Raw genomic sequence first — 21,656 nt, 5'->3', positions numbered from 1 at the left:
TTATTAGGCGGAGCCCCCCCACGCCCCGCCCCCCCAGCCCCCCCACCCCCAACTCGGGGGCGGGGCCAAGACACAACAACAACTAGAGGAAAGGGGGAGGGGACCAGGACAGGGCTCGACAGAAGGGGAGGGGCGTGGCCAGATGGGCAAAGGGCGTGGCCGGGTAGGACAGGGTGTGGCCAGGCATGACTCCACCCCCCGTGGGCGGGGCTAGCGGATGGTGTAGCGCACGTAGGGCACCTCGATGTCGGCGTCGGTGTCGTCGTTGCAGCAGAGCTCGAAGACGAGGGCCTTGACGTGGCGGCCGACCTTCTTCTTGGAGACCCGCGCCACGATCTCCGTCATCCTGAGGAGGGAGGACGCGGCGTCACCGGTGGGTGGCACCCGGGGAGGACGTCAGCCCCCTCCCCCCACCCCCTCCGGTGGCTTCCGCCATGGGAGACTGTCACCCTCCGGGTGTGGGGGGTGGCATCAACCACGGAGACTGTCACCCTACAGGGATGGGGTCATGGCCAACACCCGTCCCCCACCCACGGGACGTGTCCTTCACCCACGGGACCCTGTCCCCCACCCACGGGATGCCGCTCTGACCCCCAGGTACCCCCCCCAGGTACCACCCCCCCACCCTCAAGGCCCTACGGTTGGTCGTGACGCTCGCGCAGCTTGGCGGCCGGCATGAAGAAGGAGTAGAGCATGGAGACGCCCTGCGACAGCATCGTGATCTCCAGCCGGTGCTCCTTCTGAAGGGACAAGGTTGGGGGGGGGACACACATACGTAGGGACGTCGGGTGGGGCGCAGGGGACCCGTGGATGCCCCACAGCGACCCACAGCACCCCACGGTCTTGGGGGGTGCCAGCCACTATGGCGGACACAACTCCCCACCTTCCCTCTTGGGTGTCCCCTCTTGAGTTGGGGTCCCTTTTGGGTGACATAGGGAGCACACGGGGACATTGGGTGGGGCTCAAGTGCCCCCCAGACCCCCAAGTACCCCCCCAGCCTCCCCATTCTGCCCCCTCCCAGTCTCCCCCAGTACTCTCAGTACCTTGAAGTAGGCGAGGAACTGGCGCAGGGTCATCTCCTGCCCGTCGGGTTGCAGCCCCTGCACCTCAAACCGGTCCCACAGCGTCCACTCCACCTCGTAGTACTGGGAGGGGGGCAAACCCACGGCGGGGGGTGCTCAGACCCATGGCGGGGGGGTGGGACGCATGGGGACAGAACCATGGTGGGGGACTTGGGACCCATGGTGGGGCAATTGGGGCACCAGAAGGGGTCACTAGCACCATAGGGTGACTTGGGGCACCTATAGGGTCCACCATCATGCTATGGGGCTGGGTTCTATAGGTCAGGGAGCCGTGGGGCAGCACCCCAAGACCCCAAACCACCTCCAGAAGTCAACCCCAACCCAATCCCTACCCAAGATCCCAACCCCAACCCAACAAATCCCACTTAGGGCAGCACCCAGCTGACACCTTGACTTATGGGGCACCTACAGAATCTACCACCACGCTACAGGGTTGGGTTCTATGGGTCAGGGAACCGTGGGGCAGCACCCCGACCCCACCAAGACCCCAAACCACTTCTAGAACTCAACCGCAACCGCCTTTGGGCAGCACCCGGTTGCCACCAGGTCTGCGGGCTTCCCGCAAGACATCTATAGGGTCTACCACCACGCTATGGGTTCTATGGGTCAAGGAGCTATGAAGCAGCACCCCAAGACCCCAGACCACCTCTAGAAGTCATCTCCAACTCGACCCCAACCCACTTCGGGCAGCACCCGGTTGCCACCAGGTCTACGTGGTTCCCCCGGGACATCTATAGGGTCCGCGCCGGCGCTATGGGGCAGCCCCCTTACCTTATTACGGGGGCAGGCAAGGGGTTCAGAGAAGCCGACGAAGGGCAGGGCCAGGTTGAGGAAGGCGTTCTTGTAGGAAGCCAACCGGCGGTGACCTTGCACCAGCTTGTAGAGCTCGAGGCAGGCCAGGCCCACCACCGCCGCCGTCGTGGTGGCGATGGCCGGGATGATCTTCCCCGCGATCAGTTTGCTCTGCCCCATATGGAATTACCTATAGGGACCGCGGGGGCGGGGGGGCACCGCTGGCCACCCCCTCCTCCCCAGGTCCAGCTGACGCCCCGCCCCGGGCCCTGGATCTCCCCACGGAGGGGTTATAGATCCTGGGGGTGCAACGCTTGAACTCTCTATGGGTTCTATATGTAGGGTCTATAGGCACCTATATAACCAACAGGCCCGTATGTGCCCCACAACCCCCTGTATGTGCCTTAGAGCCCCATATGTGCCCTGCAGCCCCCATACCCAACCCACACCACCTCTACACATCCTACGCACTCTGTGTGTATGGTATTGACTCTATACAGACCCCATATATCTGCAGAGCTTATGTACGTTACAGACTATAAAATTCCACGTGTACCTATACGTATAAATCTACACGCATCCCTGCTGTATCGCTACTCTATATGATTCATCCCTGCTTTATTTATATATATATATTCTACAGCTATGCTACATAGCCCGTACGTACTCTGCAGACCCTGCACACGCCCTGTACGTAGTCTATAGACCCCACATGTACTCCATAGACCCTTTACAGACCCTATATGTACTCCTAGATTCTATAGATAATCTATAGCCCTTGTATGTACGTATTCCATGCTCCTGGCAGACGCTATAGAGACCCTGAACACTTATGGCCCTTATATGTTTTGTAGATCCCACAGTGTTTATACATCCCCTATACGTGCCCTATAGACCACTATATAGGCCCTACATGCACCCATAGAGCTTCTGTGCTCGGCACAGCACACGCTTTATATGCACTCTGCAGACCCTATAGCACCCATGGGACCCCCCCAGGACCCCTCCCCCAGCACCCATAACACCCCATAAGAAACCCAGTAACCCCCCCCAGCACCCGTGGGACCACCCCCAGCACCCCCAGCTCACCCGCAGCACCCATAACACCCCGTAAGAACCCCAATAATGCCCCAGAGCACCCATGGGACCCCCCCAGCACCCATAAACTCACAGCAGCACCCGTAACACCCCGTAAGAACCCCAGTAACACCTCATAAGATGCCCCCAGCACACATAGGACCCCCACAACATCCCCCAGCACCCACCTTGTGGCGGTCGGCCGGGGGGATGTCGTAGTTTTCCGCTCGCAGGTTGGAAGCGGCGACGATGAAATCCATGTGGAAGTTGGTGTCATCGTCCTGGGGGGGCGGGGGGGGGGGGGGGCACCCGTAGGTGGGGGTGAGCACCCATGGGTGGGGGGCACCCATAGGTGCTGGGGGGAGGGGGCAGCACCCACCTTCTCGAAGTCGATGGGGAACATGCGGAAGCCAGGCAGCTCCTCGGGGCTGGGCAGCGACGCCTTCAGCTCCTCCAGGCGCCCATCATCTGTGGGTGGGGGGGCACCCATGGGACCCCCGGCACCCACAGGAGCCCCGTGGGACCCCCAGCACCCATGGGTGCCTGTACCTCCATCCCCCCAGCACCCATGAGTGCCCTTACACTATAGCCAACATGTTCTTCCATACACTTTAAGTGCCACCAGCCCCCATGGGTGCCTCAACCCTCTACCCAACCAAGCCCACCACACCCCCCAGATGCCCCCCAGCACCCACGGGTGCCTGTACCCCACCCCTTCATCCCCCCAGCACCCATGGCTGCCCCTACCCCACACCTAACCCATCTCTCCACACCATCCAAGTACCTCAATCCCCAGAAATGCCCCAACCCTCTACCTAACCACCCCCACCACCCCCCATAGATGCCCCCCCAGCACCCATGGGTGCTCCCCCCCCACCCCCAGCACCCATACCGAGGGCGGCAGTGGCGCTTTGCAGCTCCTGGTCAGAGACATGGATGCGGACGCCGGCTTTGGGGGCGAAGGGGGGGACGCGGACGTGACGCAGGAGCTCGGCCACCGCCCCCCGGTCCCGCGAGCCCCCGATGCCGTAGCTCTGGGCGAAGAGGTTGGCCGCCGCCATCACGTAGTCAAGGTGGAGGGGCTGGAGAGGGGCACCCATGGGTGTCAAGGGGCACCCATGGGTGTCAAGGGGGAGAACGATGACACCCAGAGGGGGAGGGACATCAGGAAAGGGTGATAAAAGGATGTTTAAGGGTGTTGGGTGCCACCCAAGGGTGATGAAAGCACCCAAGGGTGACAGGATGGCACTCAAGGGGGATGGGACACCACCCAAGGGTGACAAACGGCACCCAAGGGGGATAGAAGGATGCTCAATTGTGAAGGACGCCACTCAAGAGTCATTGGAGGGCACCCAAGGGTGATGGATGGCACCCAAGAAGGATAAAAGGATGTTCAACGGTGAAGACCGCCACCCAAAGCTGACTGGATGGCAACCAAACGTGATGGGACGACGTCCAAGGGTGAAGGGCAGCACCCAAGGGTGATGCGATGGCACCCAAGGGTGGTAGGATGGCACCCAAGGGTGGTGGCAGTACCCAAAGGTGATGGGATGGCACGCAATGATGACTGATGGTACCAAAGGGTAATGTCCATCACCCAATGGTGATAGGCGCCACCTAAGGGTGGTGGGACAGCACCCACGGGTGAGGGTGGCACCCAAGGGTGATGGAATGGCACCCAAGGGCAATAGCCACCAAGCAACGGTGATGGTGGCACCCAAGGGCGATGGTCACCAAGCAACGGTGATGGTGGCACACAACAATGACCGATGGCACCCAAGGGTGATGCCCACCACCCAACAATGACCGATGGCGCCCAAGAGCGATGGTTGGCACCCAACGACGACCCACGGGTGACAGCACTCCCCCGGAGGCCCCACCCGTCGCCCTACTCACATTGTCAGGGTCGAAGACGAGGGGGTGGGGGCAGCGCTTGGGCCCCGACCAGAAGAGGGTCCCGGAGTTCGTCTTCTGCAGGGGAGGAGAGAGGCATTAACGAGGTCATTAGGGGGCGAGAAGGCGTTAAGGTCATTAGGAGTTAATGAGCGTAATTAGGGGTAGGGAAAGGGTTACTGGGGGTAATTAAGGGGGCAGGACAGGGTCATCAAGGCAATTAGGGGCTAATGGAAGCTATTAAGGGGCAATTAAGGGTTGATGAGAACAATAAAAGGAGTAATTATGGGTTAATAGCAATAATTAAAAGGCAAGTAAGGTGTAATCTAATCAATTAAAGGTTAGCGGAGGAATTAAGAGGAAACTAAAGGTTAATGAAGGCAATTACAGAGCCCTTAAGGGTTAATGTGATAATTAATAAACAATTAGGGATCAAAGAGGATAATGAAAGGTAAATGAAATTAATGGCGCAATTAGGGGTTAGCGGGGTGATTAAGGGGCAATTAAGGGTTAATGAGAGCAATTAACAGGGCAGTTAGGAAATAATGGGTAATTAACAAGAAATTAATAGTTAATGGGGCAATTAGGTGTTAATGAAAGTAATCAACATACATTTATATATTAATGGGGCAACTAGGGGGATAATTAAAGGGGTATGAAAGGGTCAATTAGGGTAATGAGGGTTAACGAGGGAGTTATCCCCTGCCCCGCCTGATCCACCCCCCAGGGGCCTGATCCACCTCCCCCCTCCCCAGGGGTCCCAATGCACCCCAAGGGGCCTGATCCACCCCAAGGGACCCTAAAGCACCCCAAGGGGCCCAATCCACACCCCCCCCTCCCCCAGGGGCCCGATCCAGCCCCCACAGGTCCCAATGCACCCCAAGGGACCCGATCCATCCCAAGGGGTCCTAAAGCACCCCAAGGGACCCAATCCACCCTGGCCCCCCGCCCCAGCGTCACCCACCTGGCCTGGGGGGAAGTTGTGGAGGAGCTGACGGATGTTGTTGCTGTACTGACGGTGCCAATGGCGACAGGCCCAAGCCACGCAGTCGGGCCAAGCCCGAGGCCGCTCGCTCACCAAACTGCGCTGCACCGCTTCCAGTACCTCCAGCGGTTGGGTGCCCGCCAGGCGCAGGGTGCGCTCCACGAATTTAGGGTCCCTGCGGAGGTAGGGGAAGGGTGAGGATGGCGGGGGGGGGGGGTGAGCAATGCAGGGAAGCGGTGGGGGAGGAAGTTAGCGTGGGGGTGAGGCACGGGATGTAAAGCAGGAGGGGTTATACGGGTGCCACGCAGGGTGGGTGCCATGCTGGGGGGATGCAGGGGGGTTGTTGGGTGCCCCCCACCCCTCCTTCCTCCCCCCTCGGCCCCTCCCCTGACACCCACGTCAGGTACTGGTTGACGTTCTCCGCCGGCTGCTTGAAGAGACCCTCGAACTCGTCACGCGCCCACTGTGGAGAAAGGGCTGTCAGCTGGGGGGACCCAGGTGTCTGGGACACCCTATAGAAGGGACCCAGGCGTCTGGGACACCCTATAGAAGGGACCCAGGCATCCAGGGCACCCTACACAAGGATCCAGGCATCTAAAACACCCCATATGAAAGGACATAGGTGTCCAGGACACCCTATAGAAGGGACCCAAACATGCAGGACCTCCCTCGGCGAGGACCCGGATGTCTGGAGCAACCTATAGTAGGGACACTGGCATCCAGACCCCCTATAGAAGGGACCCAGGTGCCCCGAACCCCCTATAGAAAGAACCCAGGTGTCCAAGACACGCTAGAGAAAGGACCAAGGAATCTAAACCACCCCATCCAAAGAACCTAAGTGCCCAGAACACCCTATAGAAGGAACCCAAACATCCAGGGTCCCCTATAGAAGGGAGCCAGGCGTGCAAAGCCCCTATAGGGGTACCTGGAGGGTGTGCTCGATGGCGTTAGGGAAGTTCTTGAGGGTGCAGATGGGGATGGCCTTTTCGGGGGGGTCCTGGCTGGAGCTGTAGGATTCGCTCAGGAAAGGGATCACCACCTGCACATTCCCCTTCGTCCCCAGTGTCCCCGACTCCAGCAGTGGCTTTCGGTAATAGACGCAGCGCCGGTCCATATAGAGCCCTATAGTGGAATAAGCCCAGTGTCTAGAAGGTGCCCCAGTGTCTATAGGTTGCCCAGGCCCCAGGGGGTGGTCCTGGAGGGGGGTTTTGGGGCACTCTGAGGTGCCTATGGCACTCCCAGGAACCCTTGTAGTATACTTGGGATCTCTATAGTGTTCCTGAGATTCCTGTAGCGCACCTGCCAGTCTGTATAGTATTCTCGTGGGTACTTAAGTGTTTCTGGATATACCTACAATGCTCTGGTAGAACCCTGAAGGTGCCTATACCCTGTCTGAGGCCCTTATAGCAACCCTAGGAGTCCCTATAGCATTTTTGGGGGTATTTATGACATCCTTATAGCTGCTCTAAAAGATGCTTAAAACATTGCTAGAGTTCCTATAGGATTGCTAAGATTTCTACAGCATCCCTATAGCATCTCTAGGCAGGCCTATTGCACTCCTGGGGGTCCCTACAGCATCCTCAGAGGCATCCCTGAAAATACCTATAGCCTGCCTGAAATCCCTATAGTACCTGAAGAGCCTCTATAGTACCTAATACCCAGAAAACTCTATACAGCACCCCAAGATCATCCTACAGCACCCTAAAGATCCTCTATAGCCCCCAACTCCCACGCCCCCCCCAAACAACCTAAATGAAGCTGTATAACACCCCAAGGACCACCCCCAGCACCCCAAAGACGCCCTATAACACCCTACCCCCCCCGAGCACCCAAAAAACCCCTATAGCACCCCAAAAGACCTCCTACAGCACCCCAAGAACATCGCACACCACCCTGAAGACCCCCTATAGCCCCCAAAGCCCCCTGAAGCACCCAAATGATGCTCTAGATGCACGCCAAGGACCCCGTATAGCATCCTGAAGATCCCCTACAGCACCCCCAAAACTCCCAGGGCACCCAAATGCCCTATAACACCTCAAGAACCCCCCACAGTATCCTGAAGACCACCTGTAACACCCAAAAACCCCTCAGAGCACCCAAAACCCCCCTTATAGCACCCACAAAATCATCCCACACAACACTGAAGACCCTCTGTAGCACCCCAATCCCCCCAGAGCACCCAAATGATGACCTACAGCACCCAAAGACCCCTCTAAAGCACCCAAAACATCCCTATAGCACCCCAAGAAGATCTGAAATCACCCTAAAGAACCTCTATAGACCCCCAAGCCCCCCCCCAGAACCCAAATGATGCCCTATAACATCACAAGAACCCCCTCCAGCACCTTGAGGACTTCCCTAGCACCCCGAGGACCCCCCATAGCACCCTGAGGACCCCACGGGTGCTCACGGGCATCAACGTTGTCCAGGGCATTGGCGACGCCATCCAGGGCCTCGAAGAAGTCGTCATCGTAGACACGCTCGGTGTCGGGGCCGACGCGGTCAGGGCGGCTGCTGACTCGCAGCGCCGGGTTCATCTCCCGCACCGCTGCTGCCGCCCGTTCCGACTTCAGTTTCTGTGGGGAGAAGCCACGCCCCTTAAGGCCCCACCCCTTCAAGCCCCACGCCTTTGTGCCTCTCCCAATCCCACAAAACGTCAAAGTGACTTGACCGTTGACGTTGGCCAACTCAATGACAGCATCTTGATGGTGGTTCCCCCATAGACTCCGCCCCTTGACTCCACCCACTCACCCTCTACTTCATAAACTCTTCCCCTTAAGCCCCACCCCTTTGTGCCTCTCCCAATCCAATCAAATGTCAAGGCAACTTGGCTGTTGTTGGTCAACTTAATGGCAGCACCTTGATGGTGGTTCCACGCCCTGAGACCCCGCCCTCAAGGCTCTGCCTAGACTTCTCCTCCTTAAGCTCCACCCATTTCGGCCCCTCCCACTTACTGTGCCACCTTCAGATGACTTGACCATTGGTCTTGGCCAACTCAACATTGACTAATCCTAGACCTATTTTCCAACCCGGGGACTCTACCCCCTGAGCCTCCACCCCTTGAGGCTCCACCCACTCATTCCACACCTCCACAAGCTCCTCCCCCTTTAGCCCCACCCATTTAGGTCCCTCCCACTCACAATGTATCAACGAGGCCTGATAGTTGACAGCGGTCAACTCAACATTGGCCACCTCCATGGTGGTTCCTACCCAGTAGACCCCGCCCTCTGAAACCCTGCCCCTCAAGGCTCCACCCACTTATCTCCCATATGTTCCTTGCCCTTTGATCCCACCCCTCACCGTGACATCCCAGGGCCGGAAGAGGAACTGACGGTTGAGGTTGGACTTTTCGATGGTGTCCATGTCGGTGACAGTGATGCAACCCTCAGGGCCACAGCCCAGTCCCACCATTGCAAAGTTCTTCAGCAGCTCGCAGCCGATGGCCCCGGCCCCCACCTGCGCCCAGGGACACGTGGGGACATGTGGGGACACCTGGGGACACTAGGGGACGCAGCCCGAGGTGGCCCCGCAGGGGTTGAGGACAAGGGGATGGGAAAGGGGTGGGGATGAGGGGACAGTTGGGGACGCTCAGGGATGCATGAGGACACTTGGGGACACTTGGAGTGAGATGGGGACACTCTGAGGACCCGTGGGGACACGGGGGGACGCTCAGGAGACCTGTGAGAACACTTGGAGACACGTGAAGGACATGTGGCAGTACATGGGGACATGAAGGGACACTCAGGAGACCCATGGGGACACTTGAGGGATGTGTGGGGACAATTAAGGACAGATGGGGACACTTGGAGGACCCGTAGGGACACTCAGGAGACACGAGGACACTTGGGGACACTTGATGGACTTGGGGACAGGGAGGCGACACTCCGGGATGCAGCCCAAGGTGGCTAAGGAGGCCTGGGGGCACGTGGATGGGAGACGAGGACACTTGGCAGTTCCATAACAACATGAGGGGACATTTGGGGACACTCTGGGGACACGTGGAGGACTCTTGGGGACATGCAGGGACATTTAGGAGACCTGTGAGAAGACTTAAGAACACCTGGAGACAGGGAAGCGACACGTGGAGAACCCACAGGGACACACAGGGAGACTCAGGAGACTCATGAAGATACGTAGGGACACTCGATAGACACTTGGGGACAGGGAGGGGACACTTGAGGACGTAGCCTGAGGTGGCCATAGAGGCTTGGGAACATGCAAATGGGAGAAGAGGACACTCAACAGCCACGAGGGGACACTTGGAGGACACAAGGGGAAAGTTGGGGACATTTGGGGACAGTCAGGGACACTGACCACGAAGTACTTCTGGGCACCCAGCTTGGCCTGCAGCTCCGCTCCGAACACCGCAATCTGCCCGTCGTAGCGGCTGTTGCGCTGGGGACAACCCGACGTGTCATCTGGACGTGTCACCCCATCACGGGGACACCACCGGGGACCACAAAGCCACCCACGGGTGTCCCGTGGGTGACACCCACCCATGGGTGGCCCCAAGAAGGTGGCCAATCAATGGGTTCCTCAAGGAAACGCTTGCCCACGGGTGCTCAGCAGTCAATGCCAACCCCACTGAGATGCCCATCCATGGGTGTCCTCAAGCAGATGCCAAACCCAAGGAGGGGCCAGCCATGGGTGTCCCATGGCCAATGTCCACCCTAACGAGAGGCCACCCATGGGTGACGCCCACCCCAAGAAAGCACCCACGCGTGGGTGTCGCCAAGAACATAGCCAACCCAGAGGTGCCCTATGACCAATGCCCACCCCAAGGAGATGCCCATCCATGGGCGTACCCTAAGAGTATGTCCCCAAGGAGCATGACCACCCATGGGTGTCCTCAAGAAGGTGTCCACCCATGGGCATCCCCCAATAAGGCAGCCAGCTATGGGTGCTCTCAAGCAGATGCCAACCCCAAGGAGAGGCCACCCATGGGTGCCCCCTAGCTCCTACCAACTACAAGGAGATGCCCACCCACGGGTGTCCACAAGAAGGTGGTCAACCCATGGCTGACATCAAGACGACAACCAACCCATGAGTGTCTTCCAGCAAATCCCCCCCCATGCCTGCCCCAACGACCAACGCTCACCCCAAGGAGAAGCCCACCCATGGGTGCCTCTCGGCCAGAACCCACCCCAAGCAGATGCCCACCCATGGGTGTCCCTGAGATGGTGGCCAACCCATGGCTGACTTCAAGAAAACAGGCAACCCATGGATGACATCAAGAATGTGCCTGACCAATGAATGTCCTCCAGCAAACGTCCTACAACCAATGCCCACCCCAAGGAGACACCACCCACGGGTACCTCCTCTGACCGATGCCCACCGCCAGCAGGCCGCCCCCACCCATGGGTGCTCACCGGGCGACACTGCTCCTCTGTAAGAACCGTCTCCTTATTCTCTTCAGGAAGACACTCCAACGCGTCAAAGTAGAGCCATTGGGTGATGGGCGTGAACTTCCCCGACACCGCCTGCGTCACGGTCCTCGTTAGAGGACCCAAACATCTGGGGAGGGGACCCAGGTGTCCTGGGTGGGGACCCAAGTGTCCAGGGTGGGATCCCAAGTGGGCGGTACCTTCATGACCTCCTGGGCCGCCAGTCCCCCGATGAAGGCGTTGACGGGCGCCAAATCACCGGTGGCTTGGAAGGCCAGTTCCCGCAGCAGTTCCTCGTCAAGCTCCGCCCCCGGGGCCACCTCCCGGGTCAAGGCCACCACCTCCGCAGCATCACCCTGGATGGGGACACACAGTGTTGGGAGCACCCGGGGAGAAAGGCGGGGCCACAAGTCGTGATGGTGACGTGTTGGTGCTCTCCGTGGCCTCAATGTTCCCCATGGTGTCCCCAACGTCCCCAACATCTCCAATGTCTCCCAATGTCCTCAAGACTCCCCATGTCCCCAACACCCCTGACGGCCTCCATGTCCCCAACGTCCCCAGGTGGTGGTGAGGCCATGGTAGGCGACCATGTTGTTGCAGGACCTGGTGGCTTCCATGTCCTCAACACCCCTAACATGCCCACTACCCCCAACCGGTGGCGGGGCCATGGTAGGCGGCCATGTTGGTGCAAGAACTTAGTGGCCTCCATTGTCCCCAACGCCCTCAATGTTCCCCATGTCCCCAAGCCCCCTCGATGTCCCTAAAGTCCCCGATGTTCCCACCTGGTGGCGTGGACGAGGCGGGTGGCCATGTTGGCGTATGAAGCGGTGCAGGGCCTGCCAGCCCCAGTGCATGATGGGAGGTCTCTCGGCCTTCCCAAAGTCGGTGATCATCATCTCCGGCTCCACCAGTGCCTCCCGCAGCCGCTTCTGGGGACGGAGAGGGGACAGGTGAGCACCCAGTGCCTGCCAGTATACTCCAGTGACACCCCAGTCCCTCCCAGTTCCCTCCTAAACCCCTCCCAGTCCCCCCGGTATCTCCCAGTGTCGCCCAATCCCTTCTCAGTGCCCCCTAATGACCTCCCATCACCCTCCAGTACCTCCCAGTGCTCCCAAATCCCTCCCAGTATACCCCAGTCCCCTCCCAGTATCCCCAAACCCCTTCCAGTGCCCCCCGATGACCTTCCACAACCCCCATGTACCTTCCAGTCCCCCCCACTTCCCTCCCAAACCCCTCCCATTCCCCCCAGTATCTCCCAGTGGCCCCTGATGACCTCTCACCAACCCCCAGTACTTCCCAGTGCCTCCTAATTTACCCCCAGTCCCTCTCAGTGTCCCCCAGTCCCCTTCCAACCTGCCCCCAGTCCACCCCAGTGCCTGCCAGTTCCCTCCCAGCACCCCTCGCTCCCTCCCAATCCTCTCCCAGTGCTCCCAGTGCCACTCACGAAGCGGATATGCTTGGGCATCTTGACTTGGGTGACGATCCCCCCCCTCACGTAGTCCCCGAAACCGCTGGTGTCCCCGATGCTGAAGGTGTACGGCCCTGGGGGGTGGGGCTGTCACCCAGAGACCCGGGCGGCCAGGAGACCCGCAAAGGGGACCCAGGCACCCGGGGTGCTCCCCAGAAGGGACCCAGGCGGCTGGGGTGCTTCCCGCAAGGGACCCAAGCGGCCAGGAGACCCCTAAAAAGGCACCCAGACATCCAGGAGACCCGCAAAGGGGACCCAGGAATTCAGGGCACCCCCTAAAAAAGGACCAAGGCATCCGGGATGCTCCCCAGAAGGGACCCAGGCAGCTAGGAGACCCCTAAAAAGGGACCTAGGTGGCTGGGAGACCTGCAAAGGGGACACAGGCATCCGGGGCACCCCTAAAAAGGGACCCAGGCATCCAGGGTGCTCCCCACAAGGGACCTAGGTGGCTGCAGACCCCTAAAAAGAGACCTAGGCGGCCAGGACACCTGCAAAGGGGACGCAGACATTTGGGGCATCCCCCAAAAATGACCCAGACGGCCGGGGTCCTCCCCACAAGGGACCCTGGTGTCCAGGGTGCTCCCTGCAAGGGACTCAGGCATCCAGGAGACCCCTAAAAAGGGACCCAGACACTCTGGAAACCCCTAAAAAGGGACCTAAGGAGCCAGGAGACCCTTAAAAAGGGACCCAGGTATCCAGCAAACCCCTAAAAAAGGACCCAGGTGTCCAGGAGACCCCCCCACCCTAAGAGCACCCAGCTGTCTGGGCTCACCGAGGACGCGGATTTCGACGGGACCGCAGCTGTTCAGCTCCTCCATACCCTCCACCTCGGTGAAGGTGACGAAATCGCCCGTCTCGAAGCCGTGACGAGCCTCATCCAGGCATGTCACCTCGCCTGGGCACCCCTGGGTGAGGAGAGGAGGGGAGAGACATGGTGCTGAGGGGACCCAGGCGTCCGGGAGACACCCTACCCCCACCCCAAGTGACCCAAGCGTCCAGTACCTTAGTCACCATGGAAACCATAGCACTGAGAGGTTGTTCCCCGTTGGTGTCCGTCACCACCATGTCATCCCCAAAATCACAAAAAAGCTGCCTAAAATGGGGGGGGGGGGGGGAAATGGTCTCAGCCAGGGGACCCAGGTGTCCCAGACCCCCAAAAGGGTCCCAGGCATCCAGGGCACCTCCCAAAAGGGACCCAGAGGTCCAGGAGACCCTATAGAAAAGGCCCACGTGCCCAGCAGACCCTACAGAAGGGGCCCAAGCATCCAGCAGACCCCCTAAATGGGACTCAGCTGCCCGGAAAATCCTATAGAAAATACTCAAGCATCCACAAGACCCTACAGAACGGACCCAGGCACCCGGGAGATGCCACAGAAGGGACCTACACACCCAGGAGATGCCACAGAAGGGACCCACGCACCCGGGAGACCCTATAGAAAGGACCCAAGCATCTGTGAGACCCCCTAAACAGAACCCAGCCACCTGGGAGACCCCCTAAATGGGACCCAGCTAGCTGGGAGACCCCCTAAACGGGACCCAGCCACTTGGGAGACCCTACGGAAAGGACCCAGGCATCCGGGAGACCCTACAGAAGGGACCCAGGTGCCCCAGAGACCCTATAGAAGGAACCCCAGACGCCCCAGAGACCCTATAGAAGGAACCCCAGGCATCCAGCTCACCCGAAAAGCCCGCGGGTGTCGGCCACCACCAGCTTGATCCCATGGCTGTGGCAAAAGTCCCCGACCCACAGTTGTTCCTCCAACGAGGAGTTGGTCAACACCACCACCTATAGAAAGACCATGTCTGTTCGTCCATCTGTCACCTAGGGCAGGGGACGGGTGGACGGAGAAGGGGATGGATGGACAGGAGGCCATGGGGGGGTTAATAACCCCCCTGGGGACGGTTTGAGAAGTACAGGCAGCCACGGAGAGACAAGGAGCCACAGAGAGGTACAGGTGGACGCACAACCAGGCAGACGGATGGACAGACGTCAAATGGCACAGGGAGATGCTCAGACCCAGAAAACAGGGGGTACGGGGGGTCCTGGGGAGGTACAGACACACAACAAGACGGACAAACAAGTAAAGGCACGTGGAGACTGTCAGACCCAGAAAATGGGGGGTATGGGTGGTCCTGAGCAGGTACAGGCAACCACAGAGACACAAGCAGCCACGAAACACAGGTGGACACACAATTAGGCGAACAGACGGACAAAGAACTGCATGCGGAGACTGTCAAGACCCAGAAAATGAGGAGTGTAGGGGATCCTGAGTAGGTATAGGCTACCAGAGAGACACAAAACGCCATGAAGAAGTACAGTCAGACACACAACCTGACACGCAGATAAACAGTTGCATACATAATGGCACACAGGGACCACCTGACCCAGGAACTGAGGGGTACAGGGGGTCCTAGGTGGGTACAGGTGGCCACGGAGACCCAAGCAGCCACAGAGGGGTACAGTCAGACCCACAGCCTGACGCATGGACAGTCAAATGCATAATGGCATGCGGAGACCATCTGACCCAGGAACTGGGGGGTACTGGGGGTCCTGAGTGGGTGTAAGCGGCCACAGAGACACGAGGAACCACTTAAGGAAGAAAATAGGGGATACAGCCCATCCTAGGTGGGTACAGGTGGTCCTGAGCAGGTACAAGCAATCCTGGGTGGGTACGGGCAGCCACAGAGACACACGCAGGCCCAAAGAAGTACAGTCAGACACACAACTAGGCCGGCGAATGGACAGACGCACGTGTAAGGGCACGTGGAGAGCGTGAGAGCCAGAAATTAGGGGGTACGGGGCATCCTGGGTGGGTACAGGTGGCCACAGAGACACGAGGAGATGCTAAGAAGTACAGTTGGATGCACAACCAGACGGTAGGACACAAACAGCCCCAAGGATGGTTGTGGGGAGGCCACCGCTGTCCCAGGGGACACAACTGTCCCCAGAGAGGGGTACAGGCGGCTTTTAGGAGTACAACCGGTCACAGAGATTACAGTCAGCCACGTGAAGAACAGTCAGACACCCAAATCAACGGCCCCAGAGTTCATTTTGGGGAAGAAAAGGGGGCACAGACAGGCTACAGGTAGATGTAAGAGACGCAGGCAGATGCAGGAGGTACAGGCAGCCATGGGCAGGGTACAGGCAGCCACGAGTGTACCTGGAAGGGTGCTAGAAGCTCCTGGCTGAGGGGTTGGCGGGTGCTGGTGACGGCCACATAGGCATTGAGCTCGGCTAATCTGGGCAGCGTTGCTTCCGCCCGGTTCTGCCCCACGTCTTCCTCCCGCAGGTAGAACTTGAGGGGGTGGTGGTGGGGGTGTGACAGAATAAAAAAGGGGTGGGGGGTTGCTGGGGGGGCCTGGCACCCAACAACACCCCCCCCCAGACACTCCCCAGCACCCATGGAAGGCTGCCCCACCCTCTCCAGGAATACATGGGGAGATATTTACTGCCCCCAGCAAATTAATTGCCCCTACGGGGGCACTTATCTCCCCTGACAAACCCAACCACCCCCCACAACAGCCCCTCATAAGGACTAATTACTCCTCCTGTTAATTAATTCCCTGCCAGGTTAATTAATTACCCCATGCAAGACATTTAACTCCCCTAATGAGACCTGATAACAACTTCAGGGATGAATTAATTACCCTGGGGGGGGGGAAATTCAGCTTCCCTAGGCAACAAAATCACCCCACACAACCACCCCCCATAAGAACTAATTACTTCTCAGGTTAATTGCTTACTCCCCAAGTTAATTAATTACCCCCTGAATAATATTTAACCCCCCTGATGAGGCTGGGTAACAACCCCAGGGGTGAATTAATTACCCTGGGGTAATTCAGCTTCCCTCAGCAACCCAATCACCCCCCCCACAACCCCTCCATAGTGATTAATTACCCCCCAAATTAACTTATCATCCCCAATATTAATTAACTATCCCGCATACGTGACATTTAACTTTCTTAAGTATTGCAGTCAACCCCAATAATAACCCCAAACACGGATTAAATACACCACGGGGGGGGTGGGCGTGGGGGGCATTTAGCTCCCCTGGGCAACCCAATCAACCCAGAGAACAAGACCCTGTAAAGACTAATTACCCCCCAGGTTAATTAATTAACGCAGGTAGGGGGGACATTTAACTCCTCTGATGAGCCCTGATAATGACTCAAGGACTGGATTAATTACCTCAGGGGGCAGGGCAGGGGGGGCATTTAGCTCACCTCAGGCATGGACACACCCACCTCCCCCCAAAACCAGCTTTAATTAATCTCAAGAAAAGATCAATTAACACCAGCAGGAATTAATTAAGCCTAAAGAATTAACTCACCTGGGAAGCGAGGTCAGGCCAGGCGGCTGGTTGGGGGTCGTGAAGGGTGACGGATTTGACCCCCCCTAGCACCAGGTTTTTGGCCACCTCCACCCCCAGCCCCCGCAGCCCCGACACCAGGACGTTGGACGTCTGCATCCGCTTCATCGCCTCATGACCCAGCACGTACCTGGGGGGGTCAGGGTGGTCATGGGGGGTTCCCCAAATCCTCATGGGGTCCCCCAAGGTCTCACAGGGTCACCCCAGGGCTGTGAAAATGGCTGAAAATAACTGGGAGGGACCCAGGCATCTAGGGAAGCCCCCCCCCCCCCCAATCCATAGCGATGCCCCCAACACCTCCACAGAGCACCCCAAATTCATATGGACCTCCCCAAGTACCTATGGAACCCCCCAAGTCCACAGGGACCCCCCCAAGAACCTATAGATCCTCCCCCAAGTCCTCAAAGGAGCCCCCAGCACCCCAGGAGAGACCCAGAGAGCCCCCCAAATCCATGAGGACCCCCCTAAGCACCTATGGAGCCCCCCCAAACCCATAGGAACACCCCGACATCCTCGGGGTGGGGGGGAATCAGGCACCCAGAGGACATCAACGTCCCACCCCCTGCCCCAAGGAGGGGGGGCACCCCAACATCTGGATACTCACAGCTGGCGGGAGTAAAGCCCCTCATCGATCTCGGCCTCGCCTCCGTTCTTCGCCATGCCCTGGGGGGTGGGTGGGTGACAATAGCGTCAGCGGGGTACGGGGACACGTGCCACCCCCAGGATGCATAGAGACACCCAGGTGACAACAAGGTGGCACCAGGTGACGGCCACATTCCCAGGGAAAGCTCAGAGCAGCACAAAGGTGACAACGAGACTAAAGAAGGTGACAAACCCCTCCAGGAGGGGTGACAGGGACACCCGGGGGTGATGGGGAGACCCAGATGGCAGCTGGGTGACACCAGGTGACAGCCAAGTGACACTGGGTGACAGTCCCATTGATGGGGGTGGCTCAGAGCACCACAGAGGTGACGGCGAGACCAGAAAAAGTGACAGGGACACCCAGGGGTAACAGGGACACTGAGGTGACAGCCAGGTGACGCTCCCATTGATGGGTGGCCCTGAACAGGGGTGACAACAAGGATTGAGAGGGGACACACATCACCCCCAGGACACATAGGGACACCCAAGTGACACCGGGTGACAGCAAGGTGACGCTCCCATTGATGGGGGTGGCTCTGAACAGAGCACGGGGGGTGACAACGAGGACTGAGACAAATGTCACTCCCAGGACACGTAGGAACACCCAGGTGACAAATGGGGGACACTGGGTAACAGCAAGTTGACACCAGGTGCCACCCACGTTAGCGGAAATGGCTCTGAACATCAGAGAGGTGACAACGAAAGCAAAGAAGGTGACAGGAATACCCAGCCGGGTGACAGGAGGTGACACTCACGTTGGCAGGGGTGACGCTGGGGGGGACGGCGGAGGCGGGGGCACGGCTGGAGCCCGTCGGCGGCTCGGACCCGGAGACGCGGCGCTTCTTCGACAGCGGGGAGCTGGACATCTGCGGGGTCAGAGGTCAGAGGTCAGCTGGGGACAAGGGGTGACAGCAGGTGACACATAAGAGTAACAACAGGAGAGATACAAGATGATACTGAGGTGACATTGGGGAGGATGGGATAGCAGGGGGTGACAAGAAGGTGGTGGGTGACACACGGGGTGGCACTGAGGGACACACGGTGACGTTCAGTGGCACCCGGTGACATCAGGAGGGGACATGAGGTGACACCGGGGGCAGTGGGTGATGCCGGGGGGGACACAGGTTGGCAGCGGGTGACACTGAGGGACCGTGGGTGACACACAGGGTGGCACCGGGGGATGGAGAGCGTAACACCCCGGGACGTTGGGTGGCACTGGGGGATGGAGAGGGTGACACTAAGGGACGCTGGGTGACATCACCCCTGCCAAGGGACCCAAAACAGCCCCCCCCCCCCCCATCTTAACAGGGGACTGGGATTTGCCAGGGGTTCCCATTAACAAGAGAGGTTCCTGTGAATGGGGGGGGCTGTCCCATTAACGAGGGTCCCATTGAGGGGTTCCCATTACTGGGGTCGGGTTCCTATTAGCGGGGGTCCCCAGAGGGGAAGTGGGATCCCATTAACCAAGAGTCCCTTGGGGGGGCATCCCATTACCGGGGGAGGGGGTTTCCATTAACCGGGGCCACGTTCCCACTACTGGGGGTCCCGGGTGGGGGAGGGGGGGTGTTCCTATTATCGGGGGTCCATTAACCGGGGCCGGGTTCCTACTACCCGGGGTCCCCGGGGGGCGGGTCCCCATTAACGGGGACCCCAAATGGGGATGTTCCCATTAACCGGAGTCAGGTTCCCGTTACCGGGGTTCCCCAAGGCGGGGGGGGGTCCCCTCCCGGCCTCCTCACAGGCCCAAACGTGGGGTTCCCACTAACCGGGGCGGGGTTCCCACTAACCGGAGGGGGGGGGCCTCAGCCCCTCCAAGCGCAGCCCCCCAACCCCTTCCCCGTGCCCCCCACCCCCCGGGCCCCCCCCCTTCCAGGCCCGGACCCCCCCTCCCGCACCAATGATGCTGTCCAGGCCCCGCCGCCGGGTCCCGCCCGCTCCGCTCGGCTCCTCCGCGACAAGATGGCGGCGGCGGCGGCTACCCCCCGCCGCCCCCTCCCTCCTCACTCTCTTCCCCGCCCCCCAACCCTTCCCATTGGTTACCGGCGCTCGCCGGCGCGCTTCTATTGGTTCTCACCTCCCGCCACCGCCCGCCTCCTCCCTCCCCCCTCGCTTCGGCCGAGGCGGTGATTGGGGAGAGGGGGGGCGCGCCCCGGATAACCACGCCCCCTTTCCTCCCGCCGGAGCCCGGATGTGGAAGCCCCGCCCCGCCCCGCGCCTACGGGAGGAGGGAGGGGGCGGGGCCTCGTGACACAGCACCGCGCGCGCGGACCCGACGGCGGCCGGGAGGGGACACGGGGGCCTATGGGAGGCCTATAGGGACTTATGGGGGCCTATAGGGGCCGATGAGATGGATATAGGGGCCTATAGGGGGCCGTGAGGCCCCATAGGAGCCTGAAGGACCTATGGGGGCCTGTAAGGGGCCTATGGGGGGGATACAGGGGGCCGTGAGGCGGCTGTGCAGAGCCTATGGGGGCCTATTAGGCAACAGAGGGGCCCATAGGGACATATAGGGGCTTGGGAGGGACCTGGGGAGCCATAGGGGGCTATGGTGGGGCCCTATAGGTGCCGGTGGGGGGAGCTATAAGGGGATACGGGGGGCCTGCGGGAGCTTATGGGGGATATAGGGAGCTATGGGGCCCTATGGTGGACTATAGTGGTATATAGGGGTCTATGGGAAGCCAGGGGTAGGGGTCGGGGCTTATGGGGGACCTGCGGGGGGCCATAGGGGCTTATAGGGGATGTATGGAGCCCGGGGGGGGGGGGGTATAGCAGCCTATGGGGGGGGGGATAGGGAGCATCGGAGGGCTATAGGGGCCTATTGGGGAGTCCTCGGGGCTCTGGGGACCCTATAGGGGCTTGGGGGGGGGGCTACAGGAGCCTATGGGGAAGCTATAGGGGCTCAACAGAGGCTGGGGGGACACGGGGGCTGCAGGCACCCTATGGGGGCTGGCAGCAGGGGCACAGGGGTCCTATAGGGGCTCTGCGAGGGGGTCATAAAGAGCCATGGGGGGCTACAGGGGCCTATGGGGGGTCGTGGAGGCTACAGGGGGTCGGGGGAGGGCCTTAGGGGCCTTGGAGGCTATAGGGGGCTATAGGGAGCAATGGGGGGGGGGCTTTAGGACCACAGCGTTGTGTGGGGGCACATGGTGTCGCTGTCTGATGACGTCACGGCGCCGCGGGGGCTGCTGGGAGACGTGGTCTGGGTGTGCTGGGAAAGGGCCCTGGGTGTCCCAGTTCCACTCCCCCCCCCCCCCCCCCCCATAAAGGGGGGACCCAGGAGTCCAGGCACCCCCCACCCCCGAAAGAAACCAGGACCTGGGCATACAGGCACCCCCCTCAAAAAAAAGGGGAACACGGGCATCCAGCCCCCCCCCGGCCCAAAAAAGGGGACCCAGGCGTCCAGGCACCCCCCCCTCCAAAGAAAAAAGAGAACCCAGGCGTCTGACTGAGCCCCCATCACTTTATTAACAGACCCACAGTGGGGATCCCTCCCCAAAAAAGGGGACCCAGGTGACCAGGTACCCCCCAGCCCCCCCCCCCCCACCAAAGAAGGACTCAGGGGTCCTGGCTGGCCCCCCCCCCCCCCCCCAAAAAGGGGTCCCAGAAGTCCAGGAAGGGGCACCCAGGTGATCACGGGGGCACCCATGGGACCCTGGGGGGGGGGCACTTAGGGGGGATCCAGGTGTCGAGGGGGGGTGTTTCACTCCGGGGGTGGCAGCGCGAGGCGGGCAGGGTCATAGTAGTTGGGGTCCAGCAGCGGCAGCCCCCGACTCTCCCGTTCCCGGATTTGGAGCTCGGCCTCACGCCGGGCCCATTGCTGCAGCCTGGGGGAGGGGTATGGGTGGGGGGTCAGGGACCCGGGCTCTATAGACCCTGAGATCCCCCCGTGGCCTCCCACAGGTACCCCACAGACCCCTGTAGATCGCTCTAAAACCTTACGAATCTCCATAGACATCCTATAGT

General features: G+C 60.0%; 1 protein-coding gene across 1 annotated transcript; it reads right to left on the bottom strand.

The window, feature by feature from the left end:
• Nucleotides 1-66: 66 nt before the first annotated feature.
• On the bottom strand, nt 67-19,679 carry UBA1 (ubiquitin like modifier activating enzyme 1). Its single transcript, XM_049793335.1, has 26 exons — nt 19,589-19,679; nt 18,449-18,559; nt 17,656-17,714; nt 17,013-17,181; nt 15,843-15,977; nt 14,361-14,467; nt 13,684-13,774; nt 13,454-13,586; nt 12,658-12,755; nt 11,996-12,142; nt 11,414-11,569; nt 11,199-11,309; nt 10,144-10,224; nt 9,130-9,285; nt 8,240-8,405; nt 6,755-6,951; nt 6,228-6,292; nt 5,809-6,004; nt 4,848-4,922; nt 3,844-4,033; nt 3,331-3,419; nt 3,140-3,232; nt 1,854-2,045; nt 1,044-1,145; nt 640-740; nt 67-346 (listed from the first exon to the last, which is right to left on the bottom strand). The coding sequence occupies exons 2-26, from the start codon at nt 18,557-18,559 to the stop codon at nt 211-213; spliced, it is 3,156 nt and encodes a 1,051-aa protein (XP_049649292.1). The 5' UTR covers nt 19,589-19,679; the 3' UTR covers nt 67-210.
• Between the last annotated feature and the right edge of the window lie 1,977 nt (nt 19,680-21,656).

The sequence above is a fragment of the Accipiter gentilis genome, chromosome 38 (assembly GCF_929443795.1).
Source record: "Accipiter gentilis chromosome 38, bAccGen1.1, whole genome shotgun sequence".
Taxonomy (NCBI): domain Eukaryota; kingdom Metazoa; phylum Chordata; class Aves; order Accipitriformes; family Accipitridae; genus Astur; species Astur gentilis.
The sequence above is the reverse complement of the archived record's forward strand: the minus strand, read 5'-3'. Positions and strand labels throughout refer to the sequence as shown.